This window comes from Eleginops maclovinus, chromosome 10 (genome assembly GCF_036324505.1).
Source record: "Eleginops maclovinus isolate JMC-PN-2008 ecotype Puerto Natales chromosome 10, JC_Emac_rtc_rv5, whole genome shotgun sequence".
Classification (NCBI taxonomy): domain Eukaryota; kingdom Metazoa; phylum Chordata; class Actinopteri; order Perciformes; family Eleginopidae; genus Eleginops; species Eleginops maclovinus.
The window spans coordinates 2827928-2847210 of NC_086358.1; the positions used below are offsets into that span (position 1 = coordinate 2827928).

The 19283-nt window shown below is 41.4% G+C and overlaps 1 protein-coding gene across 1 annotated transcript; it reads left to right on the plus strand.

The window, feature by feature from the left end:
* Positions 1-1744: 1744 nt before the first annotated feature.
* Positions 1745-17083, plus strand: vstm4b (V-set and transmembrane domain containing 4b). Its single transcript, XM_063892526.1, has 8 exons — positions 1745-1869; positions 4502-4909; positions 12503-12556; positions 12769-12876; positions 13374-13407; positions 13499-13623; positions 14064-14128; positions 14663-17083. Exons 1-8 carry the CDS (start codon positions 1818-1820, stop codon positions 14786-14788), a joined length of 972 nt encoding a protein of 323 aa, XP_063748596.1. The 5' UTR covers positions 1745-1817; the 3' UTR covers positions 14789-17083.
* Positions 17084-19283: the final 2200 nt, after the last annotated feature.

Consider the following 19283-nt stretch of genomic DNA (forward strand, 5'->3'; position numbering starts at 1 on the left):
AATGAAAAGAGTAGAAATAAACAATTCTGAAATATAAACATCTCAAAATAGTAGTCCTTGAACATTTCACTACATTATTTGATTAATAATGATGCATAAATAATCACAATTCAATGTTTAGCCCAACAACTCATGACTCCTTCACTTTATGCACTTGGACTTGCTGGTTAAGGAAAACTGGGCTTTTATTCTGATGTACAATATATTGGAAAGACCTGTCTGCAGAACTGATAACATGCAAAAATAATGCACAAGCAAGAAGATCCACACTGTCTTTAGAGTCCTAATTCAACACAACCCACAGAACGTGTTGCCCTGCATGCTGAGGGTTAGAGAGGTTTGGTAAAGTGGGGACTTCTTTGTCCAGGGAACATCCATGTTCATCACACTGTCGCCAGAGCACTTCTGAGGCCCCCGCAGACCGTCTGCTTTATTATCGGTTCATCAGAAGTGTCCCAGATCCTCGCAGCGCCGCTCTCTGAGGTTTAATAAAAGCCAGAAGAGTGTCCCAAAAACCCCGAGCACAAAGATCCACTGTGGGGTCCTGTTACAGGAGACAGGGAGGAGGGGAGACAAAGGGAGACACTCTGTAGAGACACCATTTATCTAACATGAGGGGAAAGAAAGATGAGCAACCAAACCAGTTTAGCACTGGAAGATCATTCAGCAAGTTTAAACAAACCCAGCAGAAGTCTCTCTGATGTAGGAGGTGGAAAACAAGTACACCTGCCAAACAAGTGCTCTAAAGTAGGATAAATATTCATATTATTTTCTGCCTCCAGTTTAATCATCCTGATGATAACATACAACTGTAGATTAACTTTCTGAAGTACTCAGATCTTGTACTTGAGTAAAGTAGAAGTACTCAGGTCTTGTACTTGAGTAAAGTAGAAGTACTCAGATCTTGTATTTGAGTAAAGTAGAAGTACTCAGATCTTGTACTTGAGTAAAGTAGAAGTACTCAGATCTTGTACTTGAGTAAAGTAGAAGTACCAGAGTGTAGGAATACTCTGTCACAGTAAAAGTATTCTAAATGTTCCTCCAGTGAAAGTAGAAAGTAGAAAGTAGTAGTGTGTGTGTGTGTGTGTGTGTGTGTGTGTGTGTGTGTGTGTGTGTGTGTGTGTGTGTGTGTGTGTGTGTGTGTGTGTGTGTGTGTGTGTGTGTATGTGTGCGTGCGTGTGTGTGTGTTAAAAAATAAGGAGCCCTGGTGTTGCTCTGTGCCCGCTGTCCTCCACAGCTGGAAGTGTGATTTTCTCGGCATCAATCTCAACAACACTACTACCTCTCCCCCCCCCTCCCTCCTCACTCCCCTCCATCCTGCACAGGAAATTACATTTCCCACTCAGTCGCCAGAAACAGATGTGTGTGTGTGTGTGTGTGTGTGTGTGTGTGTGTGTGTGTGTGTGTGTGTGTGTGTGTGTGTGTGTGTGTGTGTGTGTGTGTGTCCATGCACATGCTCACCTGTGTCTGTGTGTATGCATTCGTGTGTGTGTGTGTGTGTGTGTGTGTGTGTGTGTGTGTGTGTGTGTGTGTGTGTGTGTGTGTGTGTGTGTGTGTGTGTGTGTGTGTGTGTGTGTGCGCCTGCCCAAATGTGTTTTGGGTGACATGAGTGGGGGGAGGGGCAGAGGGAGGTTCTGAGTAGAAACAGAGCGTCCAATGTTTCATATTACACTCCTCAGCTGAGGAGAGAAAAGGAGTAGAAGAAGAAGAGGAGGAAGAGGAAGAGGAGGAGGAGGAGGAGGAGGAGGACGAAACCTGGGGCTTCTTTCCTTCAGGGGCATTTAACTGGGAGTTTATGGAGGCTGCAGCCGTGGAAAATGAAGATCTCCTCTGTGGTCTTCGCTCTCCTCACTCGAGCTCTGCTTGGAGGTAGGAAAAGTTTGCTCTGTTTGAACCAAAGTGGATGTGGTGGAGGCTAGAAGTTTTCCACTGTTCCTCTGAGAGACTTTGCAGAAAAATCAGAGGAGATGTTGGGGAGAGGAGATGCTTTAGACTGCTGAAACTTCTTTACATACTTCTCCAGTTTCAGCTGAAATAAATAAAGTTGGTTTGCAGGGTGTTGGCATGTTTTGTTTGCAACAGTGAGAGGCAAAGAGGTTTTCAAAGTCAAACAGAGCACTTCTAAATTAATTTACGGGTATTTGAGTGAGCTTCTGTCAAGGGGGATTATTTAATTGAGCAGTTTGAGGGTACAAAGTCAACAAACAACACTTTCCAGCCTCTCAATTATTCTGTCATTGTTTTTGTTCTGTCACTTTTAATGAAAGACAAAACTGTAAAACATGTTTTAAATCACATGCTGCGCTGAACATGTGTGTGACAGTGAAATGCTTACATGTAAAGGGTGCATTGTGTAAAGTTAGAAGAACAGAACTGTGATATATTGTCATGCAGAAGTAACGTTTGTTCCTCAAAATTCACCCAACGTATGTCGTCACACGCCAAAAACAACACGGCTGATGGAAAACCACTGTTGAGCAACAATGGCTCCTTACAGAGGTGGACTTTATGGACATCAGATACTACCTTTATGTGTAGAACAACGTGTAATGAGTAGCTGTTGTTATTCTTTCTTCAACTATGCAAATCATCAGAGTACTTCTTTTATATTTGGGAAAAGTTTCCAAAGGAACTTTTCCCAAATATTCTTGTTAAGTGGCAAAGTAGAAGTACTCAGATCTTGTACTTGAGTAAAAGTAGAAGTACTCAGATCTTGTACTTGAGTAAAGTAGAAGTATTCAGTCTTGTACTTGAGTAAAAGTAGAAGTACTCAGATCTTGTACTTGAGTAAAGTAGAAGTACACAGGTCTTGTACTTGAGTAAAGTAGAAGTACTCAGGTCTTGTACTTGAGTAAAAGTAGAAGTACTCAGGTCTTGTACTTGAGTAAAGTAGAAGTACTCAGATCTTGTTCTTGAGTAAATTAGAAGTACTCAGATCTTGTACTTGAGTAAAGTAGAAGTACTCAGATCTTGTACTTGAGTAAAGTAGAAGTACTCAGATCTTGTACTTGAGTAAAGTAGAAGTACTCAGGTCTTGTACTTGAGTAAAGTAGAAGTACTCAGATCTTGTACTTGAGTAAAGTAGAAGTACTCAGGTCTTGTACTTGAGTAAAGTAGAAGTACTCAGGTCTTGAACTTGAGTAAAGTAGAAGTACTCAGGTCTTGTACTTGAGTAAAGTAGAAGTACTCAGATCTTGTACTTGAGTAAAGTAGAAGTACTCAGGTCTTGTACTTGAGTAAAGTAGAAGTACCAGAGTGTAGGAATACTCTGTCACAGTGAAAGTATTCTAAATGTTCCTCCAGTGAAAGTAGAAAGTACTCTCCTCTAAATGTACTTAAAGTAGCGACAGTAAAAGTAGTCATTGTCTGATTGGTCCATTTCAGAATAATATCTCTGATATGTTTTATAATGATTGATCATTAAAGTGTTCTCAGAGCTGGTAAAGGTGCAGCTAGTTTGAATGGCTTTGTATACTGCAGGGTAGCTGCTGGATTTACTGCAGGTGAACTAAAGTCAGATTTAAGGGAGATTATATTTACCATCATTAATCCTAATCTGCCTAGCAACTAAAGGGATTCAATAAATGTGGTGAAGTAGAAGTACACAGTAGCATACAATGGAAATACTCAAGTGAAGAACAAGTATCTCAAAATGTAACTTCCCACCTCTGGTATTGGTCAGTACTTTGTCTAAAACAAGCTCTAGATTTAATGTATGTCAATACATTTTCCCCTGACAATTTCACTGAAATGTTGCCCTGATCTGAACTGCATAAATACTTTGGGATTCACAAATTGAACCCCAAGACAGGACGAGCAAACTTTGAAGTGTTTCTGCCAGAAGCCTTGATTACTTTTCCTCCATGTTGTCTGAAAAATGTAACCGTAGCAATGAACAGCTCATTATTGACCGAGGGGATATCAGATTTTAACTACCTGATTGGCTGATGTCTCGAGGCATGTTTGAGCAAAAGTCCACTACTGCATCAATCTGAGTCTTTGGTTCATTTTCTACACCATCTCTGTCCACAATGAAACACTAAACTATAGGAAACCAGCGATTTGTGGAAAGTGGAAAGACAGGAAAAAACTCCATGTGTTGACAGAGATGCCCCAACTCTGGTCGACCAAAGGGTGGCAGTCACCAACATGCAGTTATAGCATGAGAGGAGCAGTTTGTTGGGACGTAACCTGCAACCATTTCTCCAAAGTCTATTCATTTTATAAGGGAATAGATGGGATTATATGGGATTATACTAGAAGGGCACTTGCCAAGGTCATTTCCAAAAGTAAAACGTGTATCCACTCCTGGCTCAGGTCCAAAAAGTTATGTGTCCTTACTCGGCCAATGCTCCACCTTTCCACCAAGTTCCCTGAGAATCATTCCAGCAGTTGTGCTTTAATCCTTCGAAACGTCAAAAAAGACACCATCAGATATACGATTTCTGACGTTACGCTCCAACAAACTGTTCCTAAAATAACTTCTGGACGTCTTCCCCAGATTTGTGTCGGGCCATTAACGTCACCATCACCCCTTACCCCTTCACGGTGGCCCAGGAGGGTCAGAACATCACGCTGTCCTGCGTCGTGTCCCAGCGGAAACGGAACGCCGCTCTCCCGGTGGTGAAATGGACCTTCCTGCCCGAGGGCACGGACCGACCCGAGGACGAGCTCCTCATCGCCCGGGTCAACATGAGGAAGGCGCGCTTCTATGGGAACTACACGAAGAGCTTCCCGTGGCCCAAGCTGAAGCTGACGGTGGTGAAGCAGGGCAAGATCTTTGACCTGGTGATCTTGAACGTGTCCGAGGGGGATCGAGGGCTCTACATGTGCCGGGTGCAGGAGTTTAGAAAGCACCAGGACCGCTGGAAGGCCGCATCGAACTGCACCACTGCCACGGAGCTCAGAGGTGAGTGCTGGAACTATGGTTTTACTTTTACCTGGAATATTTATTAAGCAAGAACCCCAAAGCATCACCATTAATCAGATCTGTAGCGTAGCAGAAACGTTGTCAAGGAACACATCGATGCCAGGCAAGAAACATTGGACTTTAGGGTTTCTTGAGGGTATCATTAACCAAAAGAAGCATTGATTGACAGGCAGCCTCAACCCCAGTGTGTAGTTTGCTCCTTTTCAGAGAGCAACTGAAATGGTTAGACGTATTTACACTGCATGATAGGGCATCACCTCTACTCAATTCAACCTGCTTTTTTTTGGTTTTCCATTCGAAAAAGTTGTGGATAGAAACTGGTTCCTTTTACTTCCCCTGAAAATCTGATTCAATACTAACTATGAAACCCAACATTTGATACGTCAACATATAAAATGATGACTAAGGCAGCTGCTCAGGAGTTGGGGAAGGAATGATTAAATAGAGAATAATTAAGTACAGATTTGTGGATATTTTCAGGACTTATCGTCATGCAGGTAAACAAAACTTGGCCATTCATCATCAAAAATGCCTTCAATTTACTCCCAATTTCTTCAGGAGATACTTGTTAGCTAGTTGATTTGTTCCACATCTGTTTCCAGAATTGTTGAACGCTTCTTCTGCTATCAGGGCATTGTTTCTCAACCCTTCAGGAGGAACCCATTGTAGTGGAGTAAGGACAAAAATCGGGGTCTTAAGCCAAAAAAATGGTGGCGAAACTTTGCTCTAATTCCCTCTTTTGGAAGAAGAAACCAGTAGCTGTAGCCCAGTTTCTCACAGAGTGACATCACTGCTTTTGATGGTGCAGGGCGGCGACTTAACAGCTATTTCTGAAACCACAACAGAAGCAGTGACAGATGCTGTTTTGATAATAGTAAAACCTCAAAAAAGATGCCAGGTTTGTCTGAGAACGACTGCTGCTGATGAGCTCATTTGAGACTTTGAATATCGGTGATTGAGACCCTCAAGAATGTGACTGGAAAGGAAAGAGGCGTAACATCTGTTTGTGCCAACTCTATCAGTATCAGTTTAAAGCAAATCAGTTTATTGGCTTGCAGACCTAACGAGGACCCCCAAATAACCCTACACTGAAAGCAGCAGAAAAAGTGCGTCCTTGGGGAGCACTGCTGCGTCTTCAGTAGTTTCTCTTACCACATCTGGATGATCTAATCCATCTGTCTGAAGAGCCGGAGAGGCGGTGAAGAGGGTACGCTGAGCCCTGTCCTGCTTTTGATTTGGGACGGGAAATGTCATTGGTTAGGAGCAAGTCTGGAGATAAAAGGATCCTCCGTCTCAATAAGTTGTGGCTTTAGAGTAGAGGACTTGATCTTGGAGACGGAGCAGAGAGAGTGTGAGGTTTCAACGCCACCGCTGACACATCAGGAGATGCTCACACAGCGGAACGGATGACGAAGCCGCCGCTACCAGATACCGCCTAGAAATCCCTTTGCTTTCATGAAAACCAGAGACACAGTTTTTCCTCTACGTCCTCACAAAAGAATATGTGATTTATAAATAGGGCAGATTTACCACGCAATCTGTCTTGAATTTTTTTGAATAAACCTCAATTATAGTAAGAGCTTGTTTCACCAGTGTTCTCATTTATATCCAGCATCAATTGGCCAGCTGGGAAGAGATAGTGGCTAGCCGATTTTGTTAGCATAGCTACCTAGCTAAATGAGCTAACGTCGCTTGCTTCCTCAGAGGGACGAAAACCGTGATATGGAAATAACTTTATAGTGTTTCCATCTGTTTTTACAAATGAGAAGCTTGTGAATGGGTGGGAAATATGCACTTAATGACTACAGCTGCACAATATGATGTGTTTGTTGTCATCCATTTGCAAACTAAACCCTTCAGATTTAATTACAAGGAGTATCAGATAAAAAATGGCGATTCAAAGTATACCTTTTTTTTTTACTGGGGCCTTTTGTGTGTCCTTCAATGTCAAATTTGATCAACACAAAGTCATTTCCTTAGCAATTTGTTCTATTTTTTGACGTATTTTTCGAGGTAAATGTGAGATATTGAACCACACTGAAGTAGATAAAAGTGGTATGTTGTTTGAGTTTGATTTTGTTCATTGTTTTTTGGTTAATTGAGATGCTAACGCTATTCTAGACTTTCTTTATTTCCTCCTCACAGATTGGAAATGTGTCACTTTATGTTTTAGCTTTTTTCTCCAAAAGAAACAGAGAGCTTTAATCTCAGTACATGTAGAAGCCTTGATGAGTGCGATGGAGGGTTAGTCAGGATTGTGTTGCATCAAGGATTTTAGATGAAATTGATGCTTGAAAGGAGGAAAGGAAGGCAACAATCTAGAGACAATCCCTATGTTTTTAAAGTCCAGTGCTTTATTACCGAGTGTTCAACAACACTAGACGCTGCTCACCGCTTTTTCCATGGAAGCTTTCCTCCCGGTTTGTGACTTTTCGGGGTGTCCACGGCCAAGTCTGGGTCCCGGGCAGACACACATTCCCTCCTGAGTGTTGACATTGGCCCCGACACGGAGTTTCCCTCCCAGAAGTAGAACAGAACGAAGTGCGGGGAGAGACTCAGCAGAAACTGGAACAAGAGATAGTTGTGCTGGAGGAAGGTGAAGTGTTTGTCTGCAGTGACAGTGGAGGGGGCAGCAGCTGGCCGGTGTCTGGCTCCTCTGCGGTCGAGGATGTGGAGAGCTATTTTCATCCCAAGGAAGCGCCGGTCCATTGTGGGTTCAGAGATATTAATAAATAAAGCTACTGTGACATTTCTGAATGAATACTGCAATTATGACATGCATGGCAATACAAGGGAAATAAAGGGAGCCTAAAATACCTCCCTTGTTTACTCCAAACACAGCTTTGTAATTTGGATTTCCTATTGGATATAAATGGATTTCTTTTATAAGCAACTCTACGTTAGTGCTTTTAACATAACATTTGGCAACATTAACATCTGTATGTCCCTTTGCTTTTAGATGAAATGGATAAATATGTTTTTTGAAGAGGATTAAAACTGGGACTCCATTTCTTTATCCAAATCTGACTCTTTATAATCTGTTTTCCAGTATCAGTTTCAAAATCACATTATGTGTGACCAATAAGAAGTATATAACAATAAATATTGGTGACTTTTGTGAAAATACAACATTTTCTGTTAATCAGGGACGTAAATTCCAGGTTAAAATCAGTTGATAACTTCACTAATTAGGTATTGCACTTCTAAAAGTTGTGAGATATTCTGATTTCTGTATGTCCTTCAGACTCCTTATGCAACTTAACAACAACCTTTCCTTTTGCTGGACGGTTTTTACCCCCAATTTGTCTTGCAGGTCGTTGTCAACTTGCCCATTTAAGTCCATATTACATCATATTTCAATAAATTCAGGAGAAACAAAGTGATCTCCAAGCTAAACGATTGGATTCTGTCACCCTGTGAGTTCCTCATACAAAGCAAACTCTTGAGTAATTGTAATGGCTCCAACAACACTGGAAAACAGCACTATTTCTAGCCAGAGACGCAGCAGGCGCTGGTATTCCCTCCCAGTATCAACACCACAGCCATGATAAACATCAGCTACACATCTGAGAAGTTAAAACCCCTCCGGGACCGTTGCTCCTGGACGCCACTTCACATGAGAAACAGCAGATCTCTGGGACTTTCTGTGACGTCTGACAAGTGGGATTCCTGCGGTGGGATAACATTACATGACCAGGTGTTTCCACAATCGCACAGAACTCCCATTACTCCTCCGACTACTGCTGCAATAAACACATGCAGAGGGGTTACAGGGTTCAGCAGAGATAGTGAGGGCAGTACGGACACGGCCTCCTCCTGGCATAAACTAACCCAATTGGCGGGTATTTCTTTAGCACATGTGGGCGCCTGCTAGTTAACAAGAGGAGGCTCGGAGACAGCAGGAAGAGGTGCACAAATTAGGGATGTGGCGTGGGTTTAAGTATAGTATTGTTCTGGCTGTTTTGCAAGAAGAAAAAATGGGAAATGTGGCCGTTCTGGGGTCACCAAGTTCAAATTAAAAGCCAACAACAATAGGCCGATGTGGATTGAAAAATCAAACTGAAAATTATGTTTGTTTGTTCCATTTATTCCCACGTTAAATATCCACCAAGCAAAAGTACAATGAACTGGTTTCTTGTTCCTTTGCTGAAGCCTTTCCTGGTTTAATCCTGCTTGAATCACCGTGGTAGAAAACCGTAAACCTACTGGTGCTCTGGCTCCCACCACCACCTGTCTCCAATATATACAGCTGTCCCATTAACCCAGGGCCCAAAGCTGCCTTCAAAATAAAAGCTTAAAACTACTTTAACTAACCTGAATAATACCACTTAGTAATACAACATTTACTATACACAAAGGCAACAACAATACATGTTAAATGCACTTCCATATCTGTTTATTTAGTCCAAAAATATTGAAATATTCAACAAGGTTTCTGCATATAGTAGTGGAAAGATATTATTGTACCGGCAGCTTTAAAACCCCTCAAAATATCTCCGTTCTGGGGATAGAAAGCTAGACCTCTGTCAGTTATCATTAGAGTGACATATTGAGAAGATATATTAATATATGCTACTGATAAAGCAATTTATTGGCATTTTTACAAGAAACAATTAGGAAAAATTGTCGTTTTGGAGTCACAAACATCGCCATTACAGGGAACAAACAGGACTAATGTATGCAAATTATAGAACAAAAGAAGCAGCAGGAAGTGAAAGGGTAGCATATTGAGGAAATGTAATTCTATATACGACTGATAAAGTAATTTATTGTCAATTATACAAGAAATAATTAGGAAAAATTGCCATTTTGGGGTCACAAACATCTCTGTAGAGTCAACAAACCAGGCCTCTGTACTTCGCCATTATAGGGGAACAAACAGGACTAATATATGCAAATGATTTGAAGAAAAGATGCAACAGGAAGTGAGAGGGTGAACCATTCAAAGCTCTGTAAAGACACACAACATCCAGTCATTTATAATACAGTACTGGTGCACACAGAGGATCATTATCCATCCCAGTACACGACTGTGTTGGGTTTGTTGGGATCTGAAACAGTCAATGCAACTCTGAGGCTCTGATGAACAAAAAGACGTGTGTGTGTGTGTGTGTGTGTGTGTGTGTGTGTGTGTGTGTGTGTGTGTGTGTGTGTGTGTGTGTGTGTGTGTGTGTGTGTGTGTGTGTGTGTGTGTGTGTGTGTGTGTGTGTGTGTGTGTGTGTGTGTGTGTGTGTGTGTGTGAATGTTTCCAGTGTAGTCCGATGCGTTCAGAAGTTGCTTTAAAAAGAAGCCATTCTCTCGATGGGGATGAAAGACAGTTTTATGGCGCACAGAACATCAGATTCATCCCGTCTCTGATTAGTCCAAGATGTACAGCTGACAGAGCAGAGCAGAACCCGAGTCAGAACCACCACATAAACGCCACGGATGTTATCGCACTGTGAATAATTGACTGTGAAAGCAGGGCGGGGGTTTTTAATTAAATCATGTCATTTCAAACAAGTAGAAGAAAGTCTGAGTCCAAAAAAACTGTGCAGCGACACAAGCTCTACCACAGATACTCTGATGATCTGCCATAGATTTCCATCCACATCTATGGCAGATTTGAACAGAATCTGTAGAAAATCAGCATTACAAAAGTGCATATTGTATCTATCCACTACTATGATGCATTTACTAGGAGTTTATTGGTGAAGATAAGCAGTAGGTTGCATCTTTCCTCCTATGGGAAAACCATTATACCAGTGCATAGTAAAATAAATTACATACTTAAGAGCCCCAAACTAACCTCAAACAGTGGAAAACAATGTTGAAAGCTGGATGTTAATATCACATGTGTCTTGTTTCATAATGTGAGGATGGTATCATCATGGAGACTGGTTGAATGAACCTCTTATTGAGTTACTTCTGCAAATCTGAAGCTTGACTTGAGGTTAAAATCCCCATTTATTTGCTCAAAGAAGTCACTTCTGTTTCGAAACGATGCATCAGTTTGCCTTTTTTAAACATTGTTTGGATCCATTTAAATGTGCTGTATGTAAAATGGCATATTTGCTCAAGTAATACAACAGAAAATCTGTCAGAAAAATAAATGAATCATTAACTTTTTCCATAATCAGACGGAATATCCTGGTTATTTCTTGCAGATTTGTGCACAGAGTTTATGCTTTAGTTGTGTGTACCAACAAACAGTCTGAAGTACTGATGCACGCAGGGAGGATCCACTTCATCGCTTTGTAGATACGTTTTGCAATCACCAGAAGCTCCTTCAGGCGTCAGAGACAGTCGGCCTGTGGGAAAGTCTCCAGCAGCCGGCGTGGCGAGCCCTCCTGTCGTCAGCCTCCGGTGGTTTGGGGTGTTAAAAGATGCCCCGCTGGGTGTCACTTCACGAGCTTCCTACCGGCAGCACAGCGAGAAAACAGCGGTGTTAAGACTACTGTGGTCAGCTGGGGTGGAGAAATGAGTTTGTGTGTGTGTGTGTGTGGGGCTAGATTCAGGTTGAGTATGGGAAACACATTTTTCCCAGACATTTAGGACACACTACTGGGATCGTCATTACGCAGATTCACAGGCCTTTGATTTCCCACTGGTGATAAAATATGGGTTTTGTGGTGTGGCAGTTATCTGCTTCATGCTGAGATGTACAGTAAGCCATTTTAAGATATAATGACACTGAAAATGCTAAGTCACATTCATTTAATCACAAAAAATCAACCATTTAATCACAAAAAATATGAAAATATTTGATATATTTTTGGATTTCAAGTTTTATGTCTTTCAATATGAAAACCTAGCATTATTTCATGACACTTTTTATGTAATTTAGGAGACATTTATAGAGGCAAATGACAAACGGTTGTATAATGATAAAATATATGTGTATTTTGGATGTTTTTCTCTCACTAGTCTGAAAAAATCCACCCGCTATGGATCAGAAAAGAGGTATGGATCAGAAAAGAGGGAAATCTTGACCAGTGCATGAAAAACAATGCTATTCACGTCAAGGAAACATCCATGGTGTGATTCCTGGGACACTGCATGATAAATATCTTTCCCACCATTTGACTGTATGTGGAGTCCTTTTGTTGTGACAGATAAAACTAGTTAGATGGTTTTGAGTTGCTGCCATTCATGGTTAACTGGGAACCTCAGTTTCCGAATTCAACAATCCAAAAGATAGTAAATCAAACGGACTGGGATCTGAATGTTCCTGGCAATAGTTTAATGTGTGTTGATTTCACAAAACGATAAACAAGTCTGAGGTGCAACAGAACCAAAATTGCCACAGATTTGTTAGTCATGAGGAGGAAGGAGAGGGTGATGCACGGTGGAAGTGTGCTGACGGTTCACTCAGATGCCTAACTCCAAACCAACTGCATTATTTCATCCTGCAAATGTTAAAGTTGAGCTCTCTGGACAGCAATTCAGAGACAGGGAGGAGGCCTACCTCGGCTTGTTGTCGTCGTCTACAATTAGCTTTATTTAAACTCTAGCCGGGGTGTAATCAGGCGACAGGGAGGCCACAGTGATGACTATGGACCTTACATACTTCTCTTTTCTTTCTCCATGTAGTGCATGTCCTACCGGCCACCAAAGCCAAAGAAAGCCTGTGGAGCTTGTTTGAAGGTAAGCTGTCTTTATGTGTGTGTGTGTGTGTGTGTGTGTGTGTGTGTGTGTTGTGGACTTGCAGTGTATCGTCCTTGGCAGGTGAACATATTCCAACCCCAAGGACAGTGTCTTGAAATATCTCAGCCAAACATGTCCTCGTGTTTCTCCTTCAGATTTCGTAAAGCAACAAGCATCGGGCTGATGTGTGTGTTCATGTTTTTGTGTTTCAGACGTGTACCTGTGTGCAGTGCTCATCTGCTCGGTTGGTTTGCTGTGTATGTGCATGTTCACGGTGACAGTAACCTGCCAGTTCATACAGAGGAAGCAGAGGTTAAAAGGTAAGCAGCTCCAGGACAGACTGTTGTTCCCACGGCACCAAAAACTGGATTTGGATCAATAGCCCATATCTCTGAAACAAACAGCAATCACTACAAAAAAAAAAAGGGTCCTTGAAACAAACAGAGGGACATGGTTCATTTTGATAAAGGGTGATTTGTGGACCATTGGATGTTTGTTTTCTGGATTACGGGCCAGTGGACAAATTAGTTTTTGGTCCATTGGGACATTTTTGAAACTTCTGGAGTTTGGAAATAATGGGCCATCGGAATAAAAGCGCAGCACCAATAACTACTGACGTTTTGACCTTCTTCAATCTGTCTCTGAGGTCTCCATCTGATCTGTGTTCCTGTTTCTATCATTTCCTTTGTCTGTGTCTTCGTTCTCTTATTAGCCTCCTCTTGTTTCTGCTAATAGTTGCATTATTCCAGTTCAGTCTCACTTATTTTAGATTTTAAATGACCTACGTTCTTTAATGTTTTGTTTTGTATCTCTGCAGATAATTACCTCTTGGTCAAAAGCCCTCAGAACAGGTAAGATTTTAGAGCCTCCTCAGATATTGCCTCGAGGTTAACAAACACTTGACTGTTAATGGCAACGTCTTGTATTCCGGTCTCAATCCAGCTCAGGAGAGACCGTCACCAGCATGGTCAATATGTCTCCTGCCCTGCCTAAGAAAGAGAGGAGGTACAGGAAGAAAAGGAGCAGGGACTACCAGGACGAGATACCTCCAGAGATACCAGCAAAAGGTAAATAAGGGAGTCAACGTGATGATCACCAGCTGGAAAAGAAGCTAAGCATGAGTGCAAGTTGAGGTTTTGTTTTGCTTTGCTTCTGAAACACGAATACATGCTGGCATTTGAGGTCAACATCCGCCCCTTCCACTTATAAACTCTAGAGTTATGGAGCACCAAGTGGAATGCGATGCTTCATTTTAAGAAGTCAAAAAGTTATTTCGAGTGCTTAATGATTGTCATGATGTGGTAGAGCTCCCAAATTCCTTAAGTCTCAGGGCAACTTCTGCTCCTTTTCATCCAATAACTATCAGTTTGAAACACTTTGTGAAGAGGCGAGCACCTCGAGTGTGTGGTTATGAAAAGGAGGTCTGGTTCTTGTTTGACACATATATACAATAGATCTACCCTACAGATCCGTGCACAACCCACTGAATTTTGTTTTGTCCCTGCAGCTCCCATTGGAGACAAAACACGGAAACCTAAACTTTTAAAACCACAACCGAGAAAAGTAGTGCTGGTGAGTTCTGCATGACTTTTTTCCACAATGTTCTTTAAAGGGATCTACCGAGTTCTTATTTGTGCATGTTTTTAACCTACTGTGTATGGGATGCATGCATTGCCTTAAACCTACGGTACCAAGGCATTGTTTTTGTGCCAAATATAACGGAGAGCCACTGGCTGTAATCAAAAGTACCAGAAAGTGTCATAAAATGTGCCGCATAACCGAGGTTTAATTCGGTTTAAATTATCACCGGAATAAAGTGGCAGCTCGGCTTTTTAATAGCACAGACTGCGGCTCTAAAAGATTGACCTAAACCCAACACTGTCGTGAGGTGACCTCTGTGCCCAATCAGCTAAAACGTTACGAAACCAAAACCTATAAAGCGTTGGGAAACCACAAAGAGGAGAGAACTTTTAACTGTTTGGAGTCTCAGCTTCCTAACTCAAAGATGTTCGGATGTTCTGTCTGTTCAAGATTAATGTTCGAGTTCGACCTCCCTGCTCATTTTCTAACCCGCTTCCTTTCCCTCTGCCCTCTCTGCACCTCCAGCCGAAGATAGTGGAGGAGAATCTGACCTACGCAGAGCTGGATCTCGTGAAGCCAATTCCTGAACCCAAGGCGTCGTGCAGCGGCACCGTGTACGCTCAGATCCTGTTCGGGGAGCAGCAGCTATGAGACACACACACACACACACACACACACACACACACACACACACACACACACACACACACACACACACACACACACACACACACACACACACACACACACACACACACACACACACACACACACACACACACCACTACTAACTGTGCCTTATGTATAAAGTATTGTCTATTTATAGTCTGTATTGTGTTTTTGAACGGCAGGATGTGTCAACATTAGGACTAAATGTGTACATAGGATTCTAAATGTTCTACTTTTCTGATTCAAAGGGAGGTTTTTTGTATACTGAATTTTTATTTTGCACCAATGTTTGAATTCTAGGAACACAATAGGACATTTGCACAGATTTGTCCATCGTGACAGAGTGGAGGATACTCAAATGTGAACAGATTGCAAATTTAACTGTCTAATTAGTGTCCAGTGTGCAGTACGTACTGATTGAGCATGCAGTGTTGCCAACTCCATAGTAAGGAAAGTTGCTATTGGCCGTCCTAAAACAATTACCTATTTGAATGTGATTGAATGTGATTGTAATGGACAAAAAGGGGGGATATGTTCAGAACAATGAATGAACTTTCTTCTGTTGATTTTTAAATGTTAGAATATCACATTTATTCAAAAGACTGTTATGTGGGATGGAATTGCCAACTCTACGTCCAACCTTCCCTCTTTATCCGGGCTTGGGACCAGCAAAGTGACTAAAAAAGTGACACTGCGGCTTTGTGCATGCACGATTTATCTGCACTCAATGCCTGAAAAGTCTCCAATGACATCAGAACAAGCAGCTCCGGAGGATTTGGGAAGTTGGCAACACTGTTAGTATGTTAGCTACCCTCGTCTTGACATTTCTTAATTGGTTTCACTCACCTTTAATTGGAATTGTGGGGAAAACCATCTAAATCCTTCTTATGAAAGAAAGAAAAAGGTGAATTAAAGACATCCCTGTACTGTGTTCCCAGCAGCCTGCAGTTTATAACGACCACATCTCCACAGAGTTGATATTTAAATAGCCATTAGCCCACCGACCTCACTCACAGTGAAGCACTTGAGACCAAGCGGGCCCTTTCATCTGCTGCCAACATCAACTAAACAGGCCGTTAGCGTGAGCGATAACATCCGAGGGTGGAGTAACGTGTGGGCTTGGTATCCTTGACACATTTAAGAAACTGTGCCTGGACTATTTCACGGTAACTTTGAATCTAAAGGTGAAGTCATATCAGCTGGAGTCCCGCTCTCCGTGAATCTGAAAGTGCTTAGGTTTCTTTTTCCGTCGAACGATCCTTTTGGATTCAGGCATGGAAAAGCAAAGGAGAGCCTTTTTAACAGAGAACTTGAAACCCAGACATAAAAGCACCCTCCCTTCCCCCACCCCAAGACTCCCACTATCTTATGTGGAATTATCCAATTCGATTCAAGTCTCACAGTTTCCACCAATGTCAAACTTTAGCTAAACCAGCTGGTGATCAATATTTGGAGTATTTAGTCACCATCTCATATCATCTGACTCTTCCGTAAAACATTTGGAAATGCACTTATATGGTATTTTGAATTATTTAAACTGTGTTGTCCTAGCTGGGGGTTGTAGTGATGACCCATTATTCCAAAATCCAAAAAATCCCAGCACTGTCCCGACCATGGTGCCATCAAGACCCGCCTTACTCTGGCTCTGATTGGCTATCACTTGAGGTCTTTATTGATTGGATTTCTGAACAATGGCCATTTCATTTCAGAATAAGGAGGACAAATGGGCTTTTTTAAGACTTGGATAAAGGGCCAACACAACAATTGCACGGCAGCAGCCAGTATTTATTGGATTGGTAAGAGAGTCAGTATACCGTTTGGAACAGACAGCTCTCTCTGTCTTTGAAAATGTAAAGAAAGTCTTGGCTGCCAACCAGTGGACACCACCAAACACAGTACAGGCAGATGTCAACCAGTGTAAACATTACATTTTCGTTCAAACCACTATCAACGTCCCTGTGTTACCATTCCAGTTTTCCATTGTTGTTCTCTTGTGTGTATTTATCCATATATGAAACGACTGAAAGTGACTTTTCAGTGGCGGGCAGAAGTGCCCTTAGACTGTGAAATGTAAAGTTTCTTCCAGACCACATTGTCCTTAATGGGAGTCCACTAACTAGAACCATGTGTGTGAATTTTTTTGCCTCTCCTTCTCCCACTCTTCCTCCCCTCTCCCTGCTCACCACTGACCTCTGCATTCATTAACTCCCCAGTTCGTTTTGTACATCTCATCTGTTCAGTGTGTATCAGTAAGTGAAATAAATCTAAAAATGAGCAGTCTGCTGCCAGAGAGGTGTCTTTAACGATGCGTTTTTAGCATGTGGAAAGGATTTAGCATTGGAAAAATGTGACTGCCTTTCCCCGTAGAAATGTTCAAGTTGACATTTGTGATATTCTCTGTCTGGTTGCGTCATCTGGCTTTGTATAATGTGACTTTACAGGAGACAAGTTGACCCTTTACATCTCCAGTGGGCTTAAAACCTGCAGCACAGCTGGCTCTTCTCTCAGGAAAAAAAAATCCTGCTCACAAACTAAAATGCATTTACTGTTACTCAGGAGTCAAAGCAATATGTTTTCTGTTATCAAATCTCAATGATCTTTCAGTAGACGTTAGGAGGAGACATGAGGGGCGCAGCCGTTAGCAGCCTGGATGGGTGTCAGCTCCTCCTGTGGTGGTGGAGGCGCTGTAATGAGAGAGGGGGGACATTTAAACGTTGGGTTTTAGTTTTCCTCCAACCCCAAATTATTTTTGCGAAAGGAAAAGAGAGAGGAAGCCCACTGTGTGCGTGGGACGAAAGGAGCCCCAACGGTCTTATACAAAGGTTTCACCCACAAAGAAAACACCTCGTTGACACAAAGGCTCAGGTCAGGGGAGACTTTGTTTGGAGGGAAGTGGTTTGATATTAAGAAAATATGATCAGAAAGGTAAATAAAAGAAGGGGGGGTTTTCAGAGAGGAATGGGAAGGACGAAAGGAGAGATCAAAGGCAAGACACTACAGGCAAAAACACAAGTTAAAAGAGGAGTTTTGCTTCTCTAACATGTATTCTTTTAGCCTATTTGAAAGAACGACTCGTCCAAAATACAAAATAGGTATTTATTTTACTAGCTTTGTCTAATTGTGTCTTTAGATTTCTCCTAAAATCACAAATTGTTCATTTTTATTTACATGGAATTTCAGAAAACTTGATAGAAAGAAGGATTGTAATTTAGGTCAACAAAAGTTTCATGTAATATCTTTTGTTTGTTACCCAATTCCTTTATAGTTTGTTTTCCTCAAAGGATAAGAAAAGACGTGGTAGTTTGCAACACACTGAAGCTAGTTTCCTGTCTGAGAACAATACTGCAGGGGTTGCAGACACTCCCTTAAAAAGAACTGATGTCACCAGCAACACATCCAGACAAAACCTGTTGTTGAATCGTGCGTGTGTCTGCGCTTGTTGTGTTTCATGCATGCCATCATCTCAATCCATAGGAATACAATGCATAGTAAACACACAGTCTACAACCAACACATCCTGTGGTTACAGTAATGCATGGCTACACTGGCTACCAAAAAAAAAAAGGATAATGAAAGAGTTCAGCAAGTTGAAATCACAGGAAGTAGGAATTAAATTAAGGCCAGGAACTACATGTCCTGTAAGGAATTGGATCGGGTGTCCAGGTGTTGTACGGTCAAGTCCACGCCCCCTCTGTAAGTATACAGTACTACTCTAAGGTCAGGTCCACACAAATCATAGAGTCCTAAACCCACTTGGATATCACCCATGAGCCTCCAAACAAAAACAATTCAGACATTTTAAAAAGTCTGATCTTTTAAGAAAAAAGTGATACTTTTGAAGAAATAGTCGGAAATTCAAAAAAATCTGAAGTTTGAAAAGAAAATCTAAAGGTAAAAAACTTGGGTGAGAAAAAGAGTGCATTTTGAGAAGATGATTAGAGCCACATGAAGTTAGAATAATGAGAAAATACTGGGACATTTTGAAAAGTCAAATTTTAGAGAAATAGTCAGATTTTTTTTTTTTTAAATGGATTTTTTTTAGAAATCAACATTTGGAAACATTTATAGAAATGTGAAAAATAAATCAGAAATTTGAAAATAAATCTGAAATTTGAAAATAAATCAGAAATTTGTAAAAATTCCAATCTTTTAGGTAAAAAGAGATAATTTTGAAGAATTTGTCGGATATTTTTAAAAGTCGAAATTTGAAAAAAAGTCCAAACTTTTGGTGATTTTGAAGAAATACTCGGAAATTCCATAAGTTGACATTTGAAAAAATACTCCACAGCTTTCTTTTGCAGATCAACCAAACTGTTCAAGTGGTCATTTATACAAAAACGTGGTGGATTTATTCAGCTCCACACAACAGCCTTTCCGCATTAGTCTCAGCCTTGGATTTGTTTGACAGACACACGGTAACTGATTGATTTCACTGCAGGATTTATGAGTCTGCAGCAGGAGCGACTGTCACCTCTCG

Coding starts and splice junctions, on each gene's coding strand:
- vstm4b (XM_063892526.1), top strand. CDS start 1,818: ATGAAGATCTCCTCTGTGGTCTTCGCTCTCCTCACTCGAGCTCTGCTT. Junction 1,870..4,501: donor CACTCGAGCTCTGCTTGGAG/GTAGGAAAAGTT, acceptor CGTCTTCCCCAG/ATTTGTGTCGGGCCATTAAC. Junction 12,557..12,768: donor CCTGTGGAGCTTGTTTGAAG/GTAAGCTGTCTT, acceptor TTTGTGTTTCAG/ACGTGTACCTGTGTGCAGTG.